General features: G+C 48.4%; 1 protein-coding gene across 7 annotated transcripts in view; it reads left to right on the top strand.

The window, feature by feature from the left end:
* Positions 1 to 19,986, top strand: part of FRMD5 (FERM domain containing 5) — a 305,266-nt gene that overhangs the window by 268,177 nt on the left and 17,103 nt on the right. For 4 of the 7 annotated variants that reach the window (XM_067555447.1, XM_067555445.1, XM_067555441.1 and 1 more), the window contains 5 exons: positions 2,938 to 3,001; positions 3,973 to 4,064; positions 11,091 to 11,165; positions 12,061 to 12,129; positions 15,523 to 15,629. In XM_067555447.1, the coding sequence (XP_067411548.1) occupies positions 2,938 to 3,001; positions 3,973 to 4,064; positions 11,091 to 11,165; positions 12,061 to 12,129; positions 15,523 to 15,629 (407 nt within the window). The remainder of the gene's footprint in view (positions 1 to 2,937; positions 3,002 to 3,972; positions 4,065 to 11,090; positions 11,166 to 12,060; positions 12,130 to 15,522; positions 15,630 to 19,986) is intronic. The other 3 variants (XM_067555446.1, XM_067555443.1, XM_067555440.1) reach the window with 1 other exon arrangement.

Raw genomic sequence — 19,986 nt, 5'->3', positions numbered from 1 at the left:
GGGGTGAATTTCAGATCATACTCATGAAAGGAGAAACACTTTCAGAATGCTACCCAACAAAACCTCATCAGGAACACAGATCGGCTCCTCACATCCATAAACTCCACTGTGCATTAACCCGATTGCACTAGTATTTTGTGTATGGTTCCTGGCCGCTCATACGATGAACTCACTGCAAGGTGTCCCAGTGGTGGCCAGTCAGCTCTGCAGTGCGATGGTGAGCTGGCCATGGCCATGCAGCACTTTGCACATGGAAAGCACTTGGTATCGTTATCACTGCCCCGTATTTGGTGTGTTTGTAAATCTGAGTACTTTTCTTAGTAATAATGTCATGCTGTTTTATTGAGGCTCAGAACGGCCTCTCCAGTGATTACAAATTCACATGATTTAAACGTAAGAAGAAATCTAATCGGGAGCCGTTGCACTGTTTGCTTTATATGGAATAGGCTAAATTCTGCCGTAAATTACAGTTGTTCACCCCACTGACTGAGCCTGGGTAGTGTGCATTTCCTAGACACGTCAGAACCTCCCTTCCCCATTCTCTACCCTGTGCAAAGATCATGGGAACTGGTTGTCAGCTGTTTCAATTGAATGGTGTCAGAACAGGATGCTTGTTCTCAATATTTATGAAAATGGCATGGTTCTTTGATTATGGGATGATTAAAAGGTGCCTGGATCATTAGTAATAATTATGTGCTGGGGGCTTGACTGTGTGGGACTCACACTCAATGTGTATTAAGCCTGGGATCTGGGCACATCTCTTTTTCTGACATGTTTTGCTTCCCCCTCCCCCAAAAAGGAGAATTTGTGTAACTTGCTCTTTTCACCCCCCCAAAAAGAAGAAATATACAAGTATTTTCCCCTGCCTAACTAGAGTACTATAACTAGTACTATAACTAGTACTGGAGTCACTGTGTATGGGAGAAAGCACTTCTCTTACACATGCTATGATACACAGGGCATGTGAGGACAGAACATGGGAATCTGAGTGAAATGAATTTGCCACTTAACTTTTGGTTGTAAATTCCTTTTAGATGGTCTCTCCCGTTAGGGTGAGGAGTTTATCCTGTTCCACTTTGGCCCCACAGCTGAAACCATGTTTGCTGAACTGATTCAAAGCATTGTTTTAAACTGGTTTGAGAGAATTAGGCTTAAACAGGGTTTGGCCACGGGGCATGAATGGGGCCAAACTGTGACTAGACAGAGGCTAAATTATTTTGCCCCAACTTCACGTAAGCACGCATTGGCTCCATGTACCCTGGCCAGCCAAGCCACGTGTAAGTGGAATTAGATTGAACTGTTTAACACTTTGTGAGTTAAACTGGTTAATTGAACGTGGTTCCCAAGCCACTAGAAAGAGCGGGGCCGCTGCAGGGCACCCTGACGTTGGCTGGTCAGTAACGAAAACACGTTCCATCTTTTTAGCCTTTTCTTCATGAGAACTTTTCTTAAAACCTTGGGTCATCATATCGGTTTAAGATCTTTCTGGAGAGCGGCTGAATATAGCTACGGGCAGTGAGCTTACAATATGGCTGTTCTCAGAAATGAGGCTTCTTGCCAGCTTAACCCTTTAGATACTATAGAGATCTAGAGGGCTCAGCCTGCATTTCTTGCACATCTTGCATTTCCATTGCGGATGCAGGATTGGGTTCACGCGCGCTGTGTGCATGCCTGCGTGTTTTTAAAGATCCCAGCAATTGATGACTCCCGCAGATTGCATGTGTCTTTTCTGTATTTGCCACGCCCCGTGTTAGCAGGTGCACACAGACGACTGCACACGCAAATCCTGGTAACGACATTCGTGAACTCATGCGTTAGGCATGCACTTACCCAAGCTGTGCACATGTGTCGTTTTGCTGGAGCAAAGGGTACATTTTGCCTGGTTGACCTCTTGCGTGAGCATTGGAAGTGTGTCCCGTATACAGAATAGTCATGCTCTTAAACACTGATTTGGTAAGCAGTCTGGAAAATGCCATAAACAGAAATGAAAATGCAGTGTAAATGAAAACCCCATCCACCTGACAAGTACACAACGTGTCTGTTAAAATGAGGGGGGTCTCTTGGCAGATTGCTATTTCTGCTGCAGAAAAGAGAGACAATTGCTCTTAAATGCTCTGAACTCTGCCCTCTCCAGGGCAATGGTATTTTCCTTTGAAAGGGTGACTCAAACCAATTGCAGTATTCTAGCTAAGCTCTAACCCGTGCAATGTACAGTTACAATATCACTTCTCTTGCTTTGTATTCTATCCCGCTGTTGATGTATCCCAGTATCCTGTTTGCCTTTTTTACTGCAGCCATACACTGGGCTGATGGCTTCAAGGATTTTTCTACAATAACCCCTAAACCCCTTTCCTGGTCAGTACGCTGCATGACTGTTCCGTGTAATATGTACTCTCTATATTCCGTTTGTTGCCCCAGACTTATTATTTTTTACATTTGTCTACATTAAACTGCATTGTCCATGTATTGGCACAGTCACCAGAAAGACCCTTCAAACCCTCCGAATCTGGTTGCATTGTTCCTCATTCTTCGCTGTATCTCAAATTTTGGCCTCATCAGCTCAGTGTGGTATCTTACATTTGATATTTTCATCCAGATAATGCACATATGTTATAAGCAAAGTTCTCAAATGACTCCTGGACGTCCCACTGAGAATCACGTACCATTCCGAGATGTTCCCCTTTCCAGCCATTGTCTTTGAGCCAGGAGTCCTCTTATCCCCATGTTACTCTTCGGACGAACTGAAAAATATGGCTTTGAGACTATTCCAACTATTCTTCTTAAAATAGTCTATTTATTAACTTTGTGTTTCATACAATTTGGCTTAATTTGTGCATATTACCGGATCCAATTCCACTGTGTGTGGGTTCTGCGTTAGTGACACTGGTGTGGGTTATGAGCAGCGTGTCCCTTACATACGTGTTTTTGTAATTTTAGGAACGAGGTAACCAAAATGAAATTCGAAGGAAAGACATTCTATTTATATGTAAGTCAGAAAGAGGTGAGTGGATTTTCTCATCATTTCAGGGCTCACTAGGTACAGTCTGAACCGCTGCTTCAAAATATTAACCATTTGCTATTGTGCCTGGTAGAAAAAACAAACACAGTTCCTTAACAGATGGCTGTTACAGAACTGAAAAGCTGTATTTAATCATGGAAGAGTAGGACTGGAAGGGACCTCAATAGGTCATCTCGTCCAGGGCCCTGCACTCAAGGCAGGACTAAGTAATAATTAGTAATAACTAATTTCTGCTTTACAATCTCTTTCTGTAATCACACAGTCAGGATCTGAGCTCTGTTGACTCCAGGGAGAGCAGGATCCAGCCCTTACTTACAAAATAAACGTGAAGGTCTGACATGTATATTCACAAATCTGACAATGGCAAACAAAATGGCCTTTCGGACCAATGGCTGCCCTTTGACATTCAAATCTGCATATTCTGGGTTCTAAAATAACGCAGCCAAGTGCAAAGACTTGATTGGTAGGGCATCTGTACAAGGGTCAGAACAGCCGGTAACTCTTAGAGTGGCATGCAGTTCCATGTCTAGGGCATCTGGTCAGGACAGGGCGTCACACAACATTTAGGGGGTGTATTTCTTAGGTCCACTTTTTATCACTACCCATCCCAGTCCAATCTGGTTATCTAAATCAGTCAGGTTTGAGGTGGGTTAAGTACAGCACAGCACATGAGAGGCAGTTAGCTGCTCCCTGTGAATTTTTAACATATCTGTTTTTGGATACACAGAAATATGGGTGAGCCAAGCATCCGGGATGTGGGTCTTTACCAGCTGAAATCAGAGACTTTTCCAGTGGGCTCAGTCAGGCACATCCATTCTTCCATGTTTTGCAGGTGATCCTTGAAGGGGGTTGCCCTATAATAAAGGGGCTCTTTCAGTCTCAGCTGCTGTGCAGGTTGTAAATATGCCACCTGTTAACCACACTCAATTGTCTCCATATGGAATTTTTTGTAGGAAAAGAAAATTGTTCTTACTTATTTTGCTCCAACACCAGAAGCGTGCAAGCATCTCTGGAAATGTGGCATAGAAAATCAAGCTTTTTACAAGTAAGTACAAAGAGTGCGAGGGTGGGTTATTTGACATGTTTTGTACTGTACATTTTTCTGTGGACAGGTACAACCCCACACAGCAACAGACCATGTATGAACTTGGGATGATAGCATCAAGGCAGCACGGAATCAGGTCCACATCCAAGCCCGCTCCTTCCATGCCTACAGCCAGTTCACTCACCTCCCTCTGCTAAGGTCTGGGGGAAAGGAACCTGCTCTGCTGGATCTGAGCAGCTCACAGGGGTTTTTCCATAGCTGTGACTTTTTTTATGTGGACAGGTGGTTAGCCTGATGCACAACCATCAGTCCACGGTTCCTTGTTCCATATTATGTGTGGGGTTCCCTCAGAAAACACCTCAGACACATGCTGGTAGCTTAAGCTGCCCTAGGCAAAAACCTGTATTCTTGGACAAGCGTTAGACCCGGTGGAAGAGGACAACAGATGACATATATGACTACCATTGAGAAAGATGTTGCCGACCTGGAAATAACAAAGCAAGAAACGTGGCCCTAGACAGACGGAGGCGGACAGCCTCATGTGTCACAAGGCACGAGAGTATCTAATAAAAAAATGTAATTAGCAGGTCTGCCATCTGCCAAAGGTGGCTCCGCATTAGATTGGGGGCTTCTAGTTCTTCCTGCCCCCTCCCTGGTTCCGGAAGGCAGCTAAGTGCTGTGCATTTAAAACACTAAACCTTTAATCGGGAAATGAAAACGTTAACGCTAAACAGCGGATGGAGACCAAGTCTTGGCCTGGATGACCCCTCCCCCCCATTATCACGACGGAGGGAGGGCTGAGCCAAACCTGACCAGCGTTGTGACCCCTGGCGCCAGGTCACAACCCATGGGAGCAGGGAGCCAAGCCCAGCCTGCCCCATAGAACCAGAGCTACAGGAGCCACCAGTATTGGACAAGTGCTGCAACCCCCTGCCCCAGGTCCTCTCACCAGCCAAGGGGCAGGAGCTAGCCTCCCGGCCCTCCAGGCAACCCTTTGACACATTCTAGCATCCCAGTGTGGGGTCGCGACCCATGGGCTGCGAGAGCCTGCCCTCGAGTGCTCATCCACAGCAAATACAACGCTGAACCTCACAAGTGCAGAGAGATCAGGTAAATCCTGACAAATCATAACAAACAGTTCCATCACCAGTAGTGCCAGAGCTATGCCCCGCACACCTGGGGACAGGGGCGAGGGCTTCAGGGACTCCAAGCCACTGATCGTGGGGGCACTGGAGGCTGAACTGACCTCTGGCACAAAGTAAAACAGCTTCCCTTGAGGGTTAACGGCGCCCTCTCACTGTTCCAATGGCTGGGCTCTCCAGAGCCCGTCTCTCCCTGGAGCCCCACCCTGACCCGGGCTAACCAAGAAATCTCTAGTAGAGGAGTCGTGTACTGCCTGGCAGCCACTTTGAGCCCCAGCATCTTGAAGGGCCTTGGAAGGACAGAGAATGGGGCCCATAGCATCTATGTTTAAATGATGTTACATATCAGAAAGTTTGAGGCATCTAATTGCAAATGCAGCTCAAAGGGAAGAGCTGAAAGAAACATGTTCCGGGACATGGCTGGACACTTCAGGCCCTTCTCCCATCTTAACAGGGAAGGAAGGATGGTCTAATGGGCAGGGACTGCAGAAACCTGGGGTCAGTTCCCAGCTCTGCCACAGACTTGCTGTCTGACCTTGGGCAAGTGGCTTACTGTCTCTTTGGCTCAGTTCCCCATCTGTACAATAGGGAGCGACAGGGTCTTCTGAGGATAAAATCCATTAAATATTGCAAGGCACTCAGCTGTTACGGTGATGAGAGCCATATCAGTCCCCAGCTAGACAGAGCAGCCTTTCGTTTTTAGAACTAGTCTCTGGCGGGGGTTCCACGCTGCAATCTCAGCTCCCTCGCTGTGAAATGACATAGGCCCAATTCTGCCCTTGAATGCATGCAGGCAACTTCCACTGATAGTGGAAGCCCCAGCAACCTGATTGCTTTCTATGATGAGGTGACTGGCTCTGTGGATGTAGGGAAGGCGGTGGACGTGATATACCTTGACTTTAGCAAAGCTTTTGATACGGTCTCTCACAGTATTCTTATCAGCAAGTTAAAGAAGTATGGGTTGGATGCATGGACTATAAAATGCATAGAGAACTGGCTAGAGCATAGGGCTCAACGAGTAGTGATCAATGGCTCCATGTCTAGCTGGCAACCGGTCACAAGCGGAGTTCCCCAGGGGTCGGTCCTGGGGCCGGTTTTGTTCAACATTTTTATTAATGATCTGGAGGATGGGGTGGATTGCACCCTCAGCAAGTTTGCGGACGACACTAAGCTGGGGGGAGTGGTAGATACCCTGGAGGGTAGGGATAGGATACAGAGTGACCGAAACAAACTGGAGGATTGGGCCAAAAGAAATCTAATGAGGTTCAACAAGGACAAGTGCAGAGTCCTCCACTTAGGAAGGAAGAATCCCATGCACAGCTATAGACTGGGGACCGACGAACTGGGCAGCAGCTCTGCAGAAAAGGACCTGGGGGTAACAGTGGATAAAAAGCTGGATATGAGTCAGCAGTGTGCCCTGGTTGTCAAGAAGGCTAATGGCATATTGGGCTGCATTAGTAGGAGCATTGCCAGCAGGTCACGGGAAGTGATTATTCCCCTCTATTCAGCATTGGTGAGGCCACATTTAGAATATTGTGTCCAGTGTTGGGCCCCCCACTACAAAAAGGATGTGGACAAGTTAGAGAGAGTGCAGCGGAGGGCAACAAAAATGATTAGGGGACTGGAGCACAGGACTTATGAGGAGAGGCTGAGGGAACTGGGCTTGTTTAGTCTGCAAAAGAGAAGAATGAGGGGGATTTGATAGCAGCCTTTAACTACCTGAAAGGGGGTTCCAAGGAGGATGGAGCTAGGCTGTTCTCGGTGGTGGCAGATGACAGAACAAGGAGCAACGGTCTCAAGTTGCAGGGCGGGAGGTCTAGGTTGGATATTAGGAAAAAAATTTTCACTAGGAGGGTGGTGAAGCACTGGAATGGGTTACCTAGGGAGGTGGTGGAATCTCCATCCTTAGAGGTTTTTAAGCTGAGGCTTGACAAAGTCCTGGTTGGGATGATATAGCTGAGGTTAGTCCTGCTTTGAGCAGGGGCTGGACTAGATACCGCCTGAGGTCCCTTCCAACTCTAGTATTCTATGATTCTATGATTCTAAAGGAGCAGCATGAGGCCGATGCATGACTTAATTCCCACCCAATGACTTCACTGCGAGTTTGCACCAGGCAGAATTTGTAAGGTGAGCTCCTCAGAACAGACCGCACAGCACTGAGACAGTCCATCTCCTATGGCTTTTTTACACCTGATTATCTCAGGACTCAAGAGTTAGTTTTGTCCCAAAGAGAGGTTCCTGGAATTGCACCGGAGTGGAATGGACAGCTGTTGGGAGAACCAGGGATCTGACTGTGTCAGCTTTCTTGGGTGAATTCAGAAATGTTCAGGATATAACCTTTCAGCAATCCTTGCAGAATTACAGTCCTGTGACACAAATAGACAGTTCTTTGTCACCAAACTCAGAACACCCCAGAGAGACATTCCTTGGTTCCAAAAGAGGGGGAGAGCACCCGTTCGGAGCTGAGAAGTGGGGAAGCCTTTAGGGTAGAAATTGTTTCACCTTTACAAAACTAGAACACGCTGGGATGCTCAAGTTTGGGAAAACAGGTCAGTTTTCTGTTCCTTTCTTCTTTTGATTAATTAGTCTGATCTTGAAAGAGTCAGGGTATAAAAGGAATCCTGTATCTATAAATCAGTAAGACATAAGGTAGAACATTTTGGTTTCACCACACTGCTTTCTGTTTTACTTCAAAATAGACTGCTTTGTGCTTTGGAAGGAGTTTTACTTTAATCAGTGAGATGTAAGATAAAGTGTGTAATGTATTCTCTTTGGGAATGCTGCAATCAGCAGGTTTCATTTCTCATGATATTAACATGAAATGAAATTGCTGTACAGCTTTACACATTTTTGTTTTGACTAATGATGTTGGTGAATTAGTGCTGGATTGTGTGCCCATTAGAACGGACCGTGGTCTCCTTTGCAATGCCGTGTGTGTTTACTGCTCTGTGGGTTAACAAGTGGATTCTCCTGGGATGACTTAGGAGCCAGTGGTGTCATCCCTCAGGGCTTTTGATGTATTTCTGACCAAAGTCGCATCCGGAAAGGTGCCAAACTGCCTCCTGCTAGTGAGTGATTTGTGTACTCAGCACCCTCCCAATCAGAGGTTATGGTAAGTATCTTAATGTACCTGATCGTTTCAGCCCACACAGAATCTTGTTAATCGTCTCCCGGGATGCAGTGTACTTGGCTTGGCCGGATGCAGTGCGATGCCTGCGTTCACTGTGAATTTAAAGCTGTCCTGCCATGTCTATAACTGCACAGCGCGGCAGAATGCCACCAACGGACAGCCTGGGCTTACTTGATGTCCTCAGGCAGGGGCTAATCAAACCTCCACCAGCATTTATCTATTTATAACTTCTCGCCTTAAATATTCCTACATCATCACTTAAAAAAAGGACCCTCCACTTCTCCCTGCTCTGAGCTCTCATTGCACTGGAGACGCTGTCTGAGCCCAGGTTTTCCTTCAAAGGGCCGCACCGTGTTTAAAGAGCAGCTCATCACAATAGGCCTTGGCTGGTGTTGGGGTGAAGGTTAGGAAATGTCTGTCTCAGTTCTCGACAGGTCGCTGAGGGAGGTACAGTATTAATGTTCGGAGGGTTGTGTATAGATAAAATTAGAACTCAAGCTCTGAACCGTCCTTTCAACTCTCCTACCTTCCTATGTAAACCACTTACCTTATTCCTCCTCGTGTTGTACATCTCAGGGGCCGACTCTGAATTCTGCCTCGTTACCATTCTCAGGCAGTGTCAGACTCTTATCTGCTGCTGCTAAGTGTTACATCCGGTCAGAGCTATGTGATGAGTTTGAGAATGGTAGAGTGAAAGGAATGTGGCTGCTAGAAAGCGCTGGCTCTGTGCCTCCACCCATTCCCTTGTTAGCTGTTGCATGAGGATAAACCACAAAGAACTGGAGCTGTTTCTGGAGTGCATCACATAGTGCTAGCGATGCAATGTGCAGACTCCCTGCAAGGAGAGAGCAGAGCGCTGTGGCCCCATCTCTAGTCACTGTTTTCTTTTAAGAAGAAGGAAGGCAAAAAACTGCAAAATGTCACCATTTCTCTCCCGCCCCGCCCCGCCCCCGAATATTAAATCATCTTCATGGCACAGAAAAGGAAAGCCCTCTAGTTCTGCAGCTTTCCTGATCTAGTGTGGCTGTGTGCATGGTCTCTAGTTCCAAGCCAGTATGTTTTTCATTCCTCTTCATAGTGAATCACCTCTGCTTAGAGGAGAAAACCTTGCAAGCTCCTGACTGACTGACTCAGACATGGCAGAACCATGTGGTTCCACTGAATGGGTTGGAAGATTTGAGGAGCCTGTGCAATTCCAAGGGCAGTCCATGAGCGCTGCCTGCAGTGGGGCGTGGGGATCAGAATTCAGCTGAGAGAGGCCGGGGAGTGTAGCCGGCACTGCATGAGTCCATCTGCCATTGCTACTGTGGGAAGAGACCATAAGGCTGTAGAGTCTGTGGCTGCCTCTGGGCCTGGAGTGGCGTGCACAGCCCGAGATTCAGCTGCATGCCCCGATGGAGGGATTCCCCATGCCCCTGTGGAGATGCTCAGCACAGTAAAGTGGGCTGGGTCTTGGGAAGCAGATTGCACCCAAAGTAAGTTTGCTGTGGGGAAAGAAATAGAGGGCCGGATTCTCCCCTGTGCCCGAGCAGAGCTGTAGGGAGCGGGCCCTGGTGTAAATTAGAGCAGCCGGAGGCCTGCTGTAACTTGTGTCACTGGAGGTTAGGTGTCGCAGAGCTCCACTCCACCCCTCCCGACCTGGGGACGTTCCAGGCGTGTGCGTGTGCCCGTGCCCAGCGTGGGAGGTGGCTGGCCCGGGAGGCAGTTATACAGCTCCCCTGGGCAAGCCATTCTCCAGTGGCCAGCTCCGAGCAGAATACAGCCCTGGTGCACTGCCTAGTGACCCAGGTGACTCCTGGAGCTCAGGGAGCAAGCGAATGATGTGCTCGATCTGCCCCGTCTCTGATGGGTGAGTGGTTGCAGTGTGCGTGGCCAGCATCACTCCTTGGAGCTAACGCGGGTTTGACCCCCCGTTGTTAACAACTCACAGTCACCCTGCGCCTCTATCAGCCGTCAGCCCCCCAGAAGTTGCCTTTATCTTGCACTCTTCTAGTGACCGTCTGTGGCAGGGAGTGTCGCTGTGCTGTGATCACCATCCGGTCACGTAGCATCGCTGTGTTAGGCGCACGGGGCCGCAGTAACCAGGACGGCGCTCTGTGCCCACGCTGCCTGAGTGGCAGTGGTGCTGGGACTTGGGTTACATCTGTAACAGTCATGGCTGTGCTAATGACTTGGGCTGGCTGCTTTTCCTCTGGCTCAGGGCTGAGCCCTGTTTCCCGGGTGGTATAAAGGTTTGCCGTCAGTTCGATGGCCCAGCAGCCCCCCGGATGTAGGGAGGGAGCTGGCTCTGAGCAAGGAGCTCCGACTGGCAAATTTTGAGCTGCTTTTGCAAACACGGTGTAAGTGTCTGTCGAAGTGCCTGAGGGGGTGATTCCCTGGGGGCTGTGCAGTGTTCGGTGGTAGTGAGAACTGTCCATGCACTAATGCTCTCGTTCTTCAGGGTCCCTCCCCTGGCTGCTCCCCTGGAGTTGGGAAGCTGAGAATGAGTCGTGGGGGCCACGGAAGGGGAGGAACTGTCTGTCATGGGCTCCATTTGAGGGTGCCCTGGTCAATATTTGAACAGAATCAGCTGCACAGTCAGTGCTAAGCACTAGCACAAGGTGTGACAAATAAAACCACCCCACAGGCTGCTGCTCTTTGTGAGGGTGGCCAGCCAGCTGTGTCCCAGCTGCTGGGGGCAGGCAGTGCCTGCCGTAGTAACCGACGGCCCGTCCTGTTTGCGGAGTGCTCTCCATCTTCTTGGTGTTGTTTCAGGCTGGAGAAGTCAAGCCAGGTCCGCACAGTATCTAGCAGCAACTTGTTCTTTAAAGGAAGCCGGTTCCGATACAGGTAAATACTGACAGTAAGTAGCAGTTACTGGATTTATCCTCCGACGCTCCTCTGGGGGGGGTGTAGCAGTTTCTTAACTGCATGAAATACAAGCCTTTTCTGAAGGTCCTACTGAAAACAGACTCCTTTGTCGCAGGCTATATTTGTATCAAAGCATTTCCAGGTAGCCAAGTAACCTAAATCATCTCTTTATATTGCCTTGGATTTTTTTTATTTTGATGCATGTTATTGCTAATTTCATACCTGATACCCCCCCGCCTCCAACAGCCAAAACATAAAAAAGAGACAAGTGCAGCTGATGTTTTTAAATACAGCCATGTATTAAAACATTCCAGTTCTAAAAGATGTGGATCCTTTCTGCATGTGAACCAAAAGTTTAGGTGCTGAGTTTTAGCAGGCTGTAATGACCGATCAAAGTGTGCGAAGCAGCCACGTGTTAGAGATTTGTAAAGAGGCTGCAAACATTGTGGAGACATTGGGCCAAATTCTGTTCTCACGCACACGTGTGTGAATCTGGAGTGGCCCGTGTTGCTTGGCGTTCAGAATCCTACACACCAGAGGAGAATTAAATTCCATTAACGTGGGACGTGTCTTTCCAGGAGGTGGGACTGACCAATAGAACAAGATGTGACTGAATAGCCCAGCCCCTCCGTAACACCAAATCTGTTCATTTTTAGCAAACGTGTCGTTTCCTTTCTGCTTGCAGACTGCTTGCCCACAAAGCTCAGTTCACCTATGTGAGGCTGGAGTAGGCATGGCGTTCTACTGAAGGATGTGCTGTTGTGGTGGGGGAAGGCAAAGGGGTGACTGTTTATCAGAGCAGTAGAAAAATCTATGAAATAGCCTGAATGCTTTTTCACTTCTTGCCCTGTTTCTATTCTTGAACCACTTGCAGTGGCCGAGTTGCAAAAGAAGTGATGGAAAACAGTGCCAAGATCAAGAGGGAGCCCCCAGAAATTCACAGGTAAGTGCCATCAGCAACTTCATAGCACAGTCCTGGACTGCAGGTGCATTAATCCATGACATCTCACCTTGTTTTCAGTCCAGCCTAAAGTGTTGGGAATATTGTGTAGTCAGCCGGTGTGTGGCAAGAGCTCTTTCAAGCTGCTTCCTTCACGAGTTGGGTGCATATCCCTTGGGTGCTATTGCTGAGCAGAGGTAGGTGTAAAAGGCATCGTTAGCGGGAAAGGACGCTGGTTCACTTCTGTTTGTCTTACAATAATACTGAGCACTTCTTGCAGTCTCGTACTCGGGCAGCGCTAGAAGTGGGGTTGGATTCTGCAGCTGAGTGTGGGGTTTCCGATCCCAGCAGCTCGTTTAAATACTCATTAATGAGCTCTGCTGGTGTGACTAGACAGTGGGTGAAATCTTGACCTCATTGAAGTCAATGAAGTTTTGTCATTAAGGACATAAGAACGGCCAGACTGGGTCAGACCAATGGTCCATCCAGCCCCGTAGCCTGTCTGCTACAGCAGCCAGTACCACAGCTTCTGGGGCTCTGTACAGAACAAGGCAATTCTGGAGAGAGACACCCCAGTCTTCCCTTCCCAGCTTCCAGTGGTCAGAGGTTTGGGGTCATCCCAAACATGGGGTTACATCCCTGACCACCTTGGCTGATAGCCATTGATGGGCCTGTCCTCCGTGAACTTAACTACTTCTTTTTCTGAGCCATGTGATACTTTGGGCCATCACAACATCTCATGGCAATGAGTTCCACAGGTTAACTGTCCATTGTATGAAAAAGTATTTCTTTTGTTTATAAACCTGCTGCCTGTTAATTTCATCAGATGACCCCTGGTTTTTGTATTGTGGGAAAAGGGCAAATAACACTTCCATAGTCACTTTTCCCACATCATCCATGATGTTATATTCCTCTCTAATATCTCACCTTGGTTGTCTCTTTCCTAAGCGGAACAACCCTAACCTTTTGAGTCTCTCCTCGCATGGAAGCTGCTCCAGACCCTTGGTCATCTTTGCTGCTCTTCGATGAACCTTTTCCAGTCCCACTATGTCCTTATTGAAATGGACAACCAGAACTGGACACAGTGTTCAAAGTGTGGGTGCGCGTGCCTTTCTATGGTGGCATTGTGGTCGTTTCTGTCCTATTTTCTATGCCTTTCCTAATAATTCCTAACATTCTCTTAGCCTGTTTGACCACGGCTGTGCATTGAGCACAAGCTTTCATGTGCTCCCAGGATGTGTTAGCCATGATAACTCCCAAGATCTCTCCCTTGAGTGGTAACGGCTAATGTAGACCTTATCATTATATATGTGTAGCTGGGATTATTTTTTTCAATGTCCATTACCTTGCACTTATCAATGTTGAATTTCATCTGTTATTTTATTCCCCTATCATCCAGTTTTATGAGATCCCTTTGTAATGCTTCACAGTCAGCTTTGGTCCCAACTATCCTGAGTAATTTTGTGTTGTTTGTAAATTTTGCCACCTCACCATTTACCCCTTTTCCATATTGTTTATGAATATGTTGAAAAGGACTGGTCCCACTACAGATTCTTACCGTTCTTCACCATTTATTCTTACCCTTTGTTTCCTGTCTTTTAACCACTTACTGATCCATGAATTAGTAGTTCTGGAAATTCATATCTGAGTCCCTTCAGAGCTCTTGCGTGAATACCATCTCAGCCTGGTGACTTATTACTGCTTAATTAATCAATTTGTTCTAAACCACTTCTGTCAGCATTGATTTCAGTGGTGCCAGGATTTCACCCAGTACGTGCAATGAGGGTCCTAGCTCGTCTTTAATCTGCTAGTTTTAGTGCTCCTGCTCATGTTGCTTTTTCTGCACGTGTTTTACTGAGTGGTGAGGGTGGGCTCAGCGTCACGCTTCATTTTGCAGGATTTGCACACACGTTTGCTCGTGATTGCAGTGTGACATCTGTTGACCCGCTTCGGTTCTCACCTTCTTCCAAAATCCTGGATTTGAAGCGTAGTTCAGTGACACTCTGTCTCTTCTCATGCTGAGCAGCTGTGTTCTTGGGGTGGTTCTAGTGCTGATCAGCATGCGCCAGCTATAACCTGTGAGGAGGTTGCTCTGTAACTGATACTTGCTGCAATTTTGCTAAGTGAGAAAATCAGTTTTGAAAAAAATCCACTCAACAGCAGCTGCAGATACCTCGGGTTGACTGCCCCTGCCCCTCTCTGTGTAAGAGGGCCTGGACTTTTCTTCTTGTCTCTCCTTACCGCAGCCAGCTGCTCTCTTAACCCTTTGCTGGCAGCCTTCGTCTGTACTCTCCTTTGTGTGACGTTGAGAGGCACAGTCAGACTTCCAGGATCATTCACGTTCTCTCCAATCCCCGTGCCAGTGAGATGCTCTTTACATTCGATTCTCTCTGTTCATTGTGCAGTGGAATAGATCTGATACGTGAAAGTCTGCTTCCCCGCTGCATTACGCCGATGTATGGGAGTTGCCCAGCAATCAGTCAGGCCTTGTGTGTAGTTTGTGCACCAAGCAAAAAGTTCCCCCGCCATCTTCCTTTGCTGTTTCTAAAAGACCAAATCCTGCCAACCTGACTCAGCTTTAGTCTAGTCTAAAGCCACATGGAGAGCTTAGCCCGAGGAAGGAGTGCAGATTGTAGCTCAAAGTCGTCATGTCAAAGGAAATCATTGATTTAGTGTCAGTGTGCGCATCCCGCTGTTGCTAAAAGTATCTGCTGATATTTTCACTGGTTATTCTTTCCCTGCAAGGATGCAGTGCCAGACATCACTGAGCCACCGCCCCACCTGCCCAGGAGAGGTGGTTACAGTGGGGGAGAATTGCTCTGCCTGTATCTCTGCAGCGGCACTGCTGCTCTGGTACCAGAATCTCTGGGTGGAGTTTTTGCTCCCAATCATTCACACGCTTTTCACAGGGCTGAACGAGCAGCCGTTCTAAGAATTCGGCTGACCCCAGGCCTGGCTCTCCTGTGCCAGGATTCCTCCGTCCCATGGGGAGCAGAACAATGTGCACTTTGTTTTCCGCTCTTGCAGGGTGAGCCGTGAAGACACAGTTTTGCATGTTCTAGTAGAGACGCGAGTTTTTCTCAGTTCAGGGAGTTTTGTAAGGAGGTGGTTTTCGGTCTGGCTGAGAGGGTGGGAGGGCCCCACTACTTGTGGGGAGGACGGGGAGTGGGGAATATTTGCTTGAAACACCACTCTCAGCTCCCAGCATCCAGATCCAGCAGTGCTCGGGAAAGAAGCCAAAAGCTTTCCAAACCGTGGCTGCACACATCCTGCAACCGGGCTCTTCACCTGGGCTGCCAGCTCGGTACCTCACTCTGTGTAGCTCGTCTGCCTCTCGCTTGGTTTCCTTTTGCTAGTCCCTCAGTTTCAGTGCTCGTCTCTTTTCTGTTTCTATAGAGCAGGGCTGGTTCCTAGCCGCAGCTGTCCTTCTATCACGCATGGGCCAAGACTGAGCAGTGTCCCTCGGACTCGGAGGAGAGCTGTTCACATCTCCATCATGGAAGGTGAGAGGGGGGCTGTGTTTTATATGCGTTCAGTGTTCCTTTCACATTCTCCTCCCTCTGAGAATGCAGTTAATAATGCTTCAGCTGGCTTAATTCTCCCTGTCCCCTCCTGAGTGTAATAACTGCCACTGAGTGCAGAGAATCCCTGGCTGAGAGGAGGGGGATTCGGTTGCACACTCAGTTGTGGCTCACTTGCATTAAGAAATGATCTAGGAGTCCAGCTAGCAACATATGTGCTGATTTCTTCTCCCCTCCCCCTGCTCCAGTCACCAGGAAAGGGGAGATGTCTATCAGCGACCGGAAGCTGTCGCTGCTCATCTACTCAGCTGTGGCTTCCAGATCAAAGGCTCTGTTAAAATAGAGCAATGGTCCATTCATCACTGTAGTAATGAGAACAGTTCTTAGCGGCTTCTTGGCATTAGTCAAAATAAAGGGACTTCAAAGCAATGGAAGTGTGTGTGTGGGGGGGGGGGGGTATAGATTGCTAGATAGATCTGAGATGCCCAGTGTGGGTACAGATTATTTTGGAGTAGTTTATTCTTGGTAATCTGAGTTGATCTGTGTATATGATGTATATTTTATACACCAACAGAGAGAGATACGCATGCCCATATATAGTTCTCTAGGTACGACGTCCATATGTGTATATACATCTATAAATATAGATTGCACCAAAGGGAATCAAATATTATTTTATAAAGATTCACAGCGGCCCAATCTCATGTTCTTACCTGCCAGCTGTGGAGCAGCTTCCTAGCCTAGCGGTGCTCCTGGAAAACCACAGAAATGCGGGGCTGGAAGGGAGCTTGAGAGGTCAGCTGGTTAGCTCCCTGCACTGGGGCAGGACCCTGAACCTAGATCTTCCCTGACAGACATTGTCCAGCCTGTCCTTAGACACCTGCAATGATGGCGGTTCACAGCTTCCCGTGGAACCTGGGCCAGTGCGTAACTGGAATTTGAACGTTCTTTCTAGTATCCAATTTAAATCGGCAAACGAAGCCGATTTCTTCTTGTCCTGCCCTCCGGCCATGGAGAACAATGAATCACCATCCTCTTTAAAACAGCCATTTACATATGTGAAGACGGTTAGCAGGTGCCCCCTCAGTCTTGTCTTCTCTAGACTAAACATGCCCAGTACTTTCAACCTTTTCGCACGGGTTGTGTTCTCTAAACCTGTCATTAGTTTTGTTGTTCTCCTCTGGACTCTCCAGTTTGGGAGAAGTGGAAATGGGGTAGTTATTATAAGAGGAGTTTCTGTATGTGCTGAGTGCCCCTCAGTCCCTGCTATCTGGGACATTTGTTACATGAAAACATATTTACTTCGTCATTACAGGTCACTTATGAGGAAAAAAAATGGTTTTGGTCATTAACTCCCACCAGAACTTGTAGGACTCTCCTGTATTGACAGGACTGGTGGCGTTGCAGCGCGAGATGTAGCAAGTCTGCACAGCAGCGGATAAATGAAACGTACCATAGAAAAGTAAGGGAGGCCTAAGGTAGCAGAGTTGTTCCCTGTATTTTATGGCAGTGCACTTAGCTGGAAGTACCCGAGGCCTGGGTTTTAATGCCACTCACCTAGAATTAACTCTGAATTCACCCTAGAAATGAGTTTATAGCTTATTATAAGTAGAGCCGAGGGAACAATTCACAGCAAATAATGTGGCCAACTCATTTAGCCTCTTCTCTTTGTGAATTTCCTGGGAGCAGCTTTCAGATTTCTCAGATATATTTGCTCTTTGAAGTTATCTGTCAAAACCTTTCTGCAAATGATTCTGAACCTGCCGATGGCTCCTGAGCAATTTATTTTGCAGGTGCATCTGCTCACACTGGAAGCTACCCTGCCCGCTCCAGCGCAGACCTGCCCTCGGTGTCTGGAGAGCTTCAGGCGCTCGGGAGATATTGGGAACTAGGATGTTGTTTAGCTGAGGATGGAAATCCTCCGAATTCCGAACATAGAGATAGAATCTGCAGATGTGTGTCCCATCCCTCAGCTGGGAAGATGAGTCGGACGGAAGGCAGGCTGTCCACATGGTGCTGGGGACGGGTCGGTTGACAGGCAGAGTGCAGAACTGGCATCAGTGAGGCTTGGCTCTGGCTCCTGCTCTCAGTATCTAACTTTAACGTTAGCCTGAGTCATCAGGGAGCTGGTGCTGCCTGTGAAAACGGGCAGACTGCGCGACCCGCCGCCGGGCATGCTGCAGGGAAGCAAAGTGTGCAGGCTTCCCACGCCCTGCGCAGCCTCGCAGTCCCCCTCTCCTGGCCTGCAGCGCCCCAGGCTGCTCCTGCAGACAGTATCTCCTGTGCAGATGACACTCCTGGAAGAGGTTCAGTGATGTACGGAAAAGGGAACTGAAATGAGACCTTCAAACTGATTGTGCTTGTGGCATAACCTGGGACCTGAGTTCAGGGGCCCAGTGGTACCAGCGTGAGATGCTAACGTCTAGCAATACTGACCCCCTCCTCTCTTGGCTTTGTAAACTCAGATCAGAAGGACCATGACTTCCTGTCCTTGGGGTGAGAGACAAGCCAAGTCATACAGTCATAGAAGATTGGGGTTGGAAGGGATCTCAGGAGGTATCTAGTCCAACCCTTGCTCAGAGCAGGACCAGCCCCAACTAAATCATCCCAGCCAGGACTTTGTCAAACTGGGCTTAAAAACCTCTAAGGATGGAGATTCTACCACCTCCCTAGGTAACCCATTCCAGTGCTTTGCCACCTTCCTGGCGAAAAAGTTTTTCCCAATATCCAACCTAGACCTCCCGCCCTGCAACTTGAGACCGTTGCTCCTAGTTCTGTCATCTGCCACCACCGAGAACAGCCTAGCTCCATCCTCCCTGGAACCCCCCTTCAGGTAGTTGAAGGCTGCTATCAAATCCCCCCTCATTCTTCTCTTCTGCAGGCTAAACAAGCCTAGTTCCCTCAGCCTCTCCTCATAAGTCATGTGCTCCAGCCCCCTAATCATTTTTGTTGCCCTCCGCTGGACTCTCTCCAACTTGTCCACATCCTTTCTGTCGTGGAGGGCCCAAAACTGGACACAATACTCCAAATACGGCCTCACCAATGCCGAATAGAGGGGAATAATCACTTCCCGTGACCTGCTGGCAATGCTCCTACTAATGCAGCCCAATATGCCGTTAGCCTTCCTGGCAACCAGGGCACACTGCTGACTCATCTCCAGCTTCTTATCCACTGTAACCCCCAGGTCCTTTTCTGCAGAACTGCTGCCCAGCTCGTCGGTCCCCAGTCTGTAGCTGTGCATGGGATTCTTCCGTCCAAAGTGCAGGACTCTGCACTTGTCCTTGTGGAATCTCATCAGATTATCTTTGGCCCAATCCTCCAATATTTTAGGTCACTCTGTATCCTATCCCTACCTCCAGGGTATCTACCACTCCCCCCAGCTTAGTATTATCTGCAAACTTGCTGAGGGTGCAATCCACCCCATCCTCCAGATCATTAATGAAGCTGTTGAACAAAACCAGCCCCAGCACCGACCTCTGGGCACTCCGCTTGTGACCGGCTGCCAGCTAGATGTGGAGCCATTGATCACTACCCATTGATCTAGCCAGTTCTCTATCCATCTTATAGTCCATTCATCCAACCCATACTCCTTTAACTTGCTGATAAGAATACTGTGGAAGACTGTATCAAAAGCTTTGATAAAGTCAAGATATATCACGTCCACCGCTTTCCACAGAGCCAGTTATCTCATAGAAGGCAATCAGGTTGGTCAAGCATGACTTGCCCTTGGTGAATCCATGTTGACTGTTCCTGATCACCGTCCTCTCTTCCAAGGGCCTCAAAATGGATTCTTTGAGGACCTGCTCCATGATTTTTCTGGGGACTGAGGTCAGGCTGACCGGTCTGTAGTTCCCTGGATCCTCTTTCTTCCCTTTTTTGAAGCTGGGCACTAGATTTGCCTTTTCCAATTGTCCGGGACCTCCCCCGATCACCACGAGCTTGCAGAGATAATGGCCAACGGCTCTGCAATCACATCAGCCAACTCCCTTGGCACCCTCAGAAGCATTGCATCCAGCCCCTTGGACTTGTGCATGTCCAGCCTTTCTAAATAGTCCTGACCCTGTTCCTTCAGCACTAAGGGCTGCTCACCTCCTCCCCAGTCTCTCCTGCCTGCCTCCCTAGCACCAGTCAGACGCCTCGCAGCGATATCTGACAAGCTGGTCCCTGCCACACCACCACTGCCATCCCAGCACCTTCCTCAGGGGCTCTCACAGGGATCCCCAAGCAGAGGGAACGAGCTTAGCACACCTGTGCGCGGGGGGAGGGGGTGTCAGCTCCATTCACAGAGCCACGTTTCTGCCTCCCAGAGAAGCTGAGTGACTCGCCCCAGCCGCACTGA

Source organism: Emydura macquarii, unplaced genomic scaffold (genome assembly GCF_026122565.2).
Source record: "Emydura macquarii macquarii isolate MOO-44397 ecotype Brisbane River unplaced genomic scaffold, CSIRO-AGI_Emac_v2 contig_1644, whole genome shotgun sequence".
Classification (NCBI taxonomy): Eukaryota; Metazoa; Chordata; order Testudines; family Chelidae; genus Emydura; species Emydura macquarii.
This window is presented reverse-complemented; position numbering and strand designations above follow the sequence as displayed.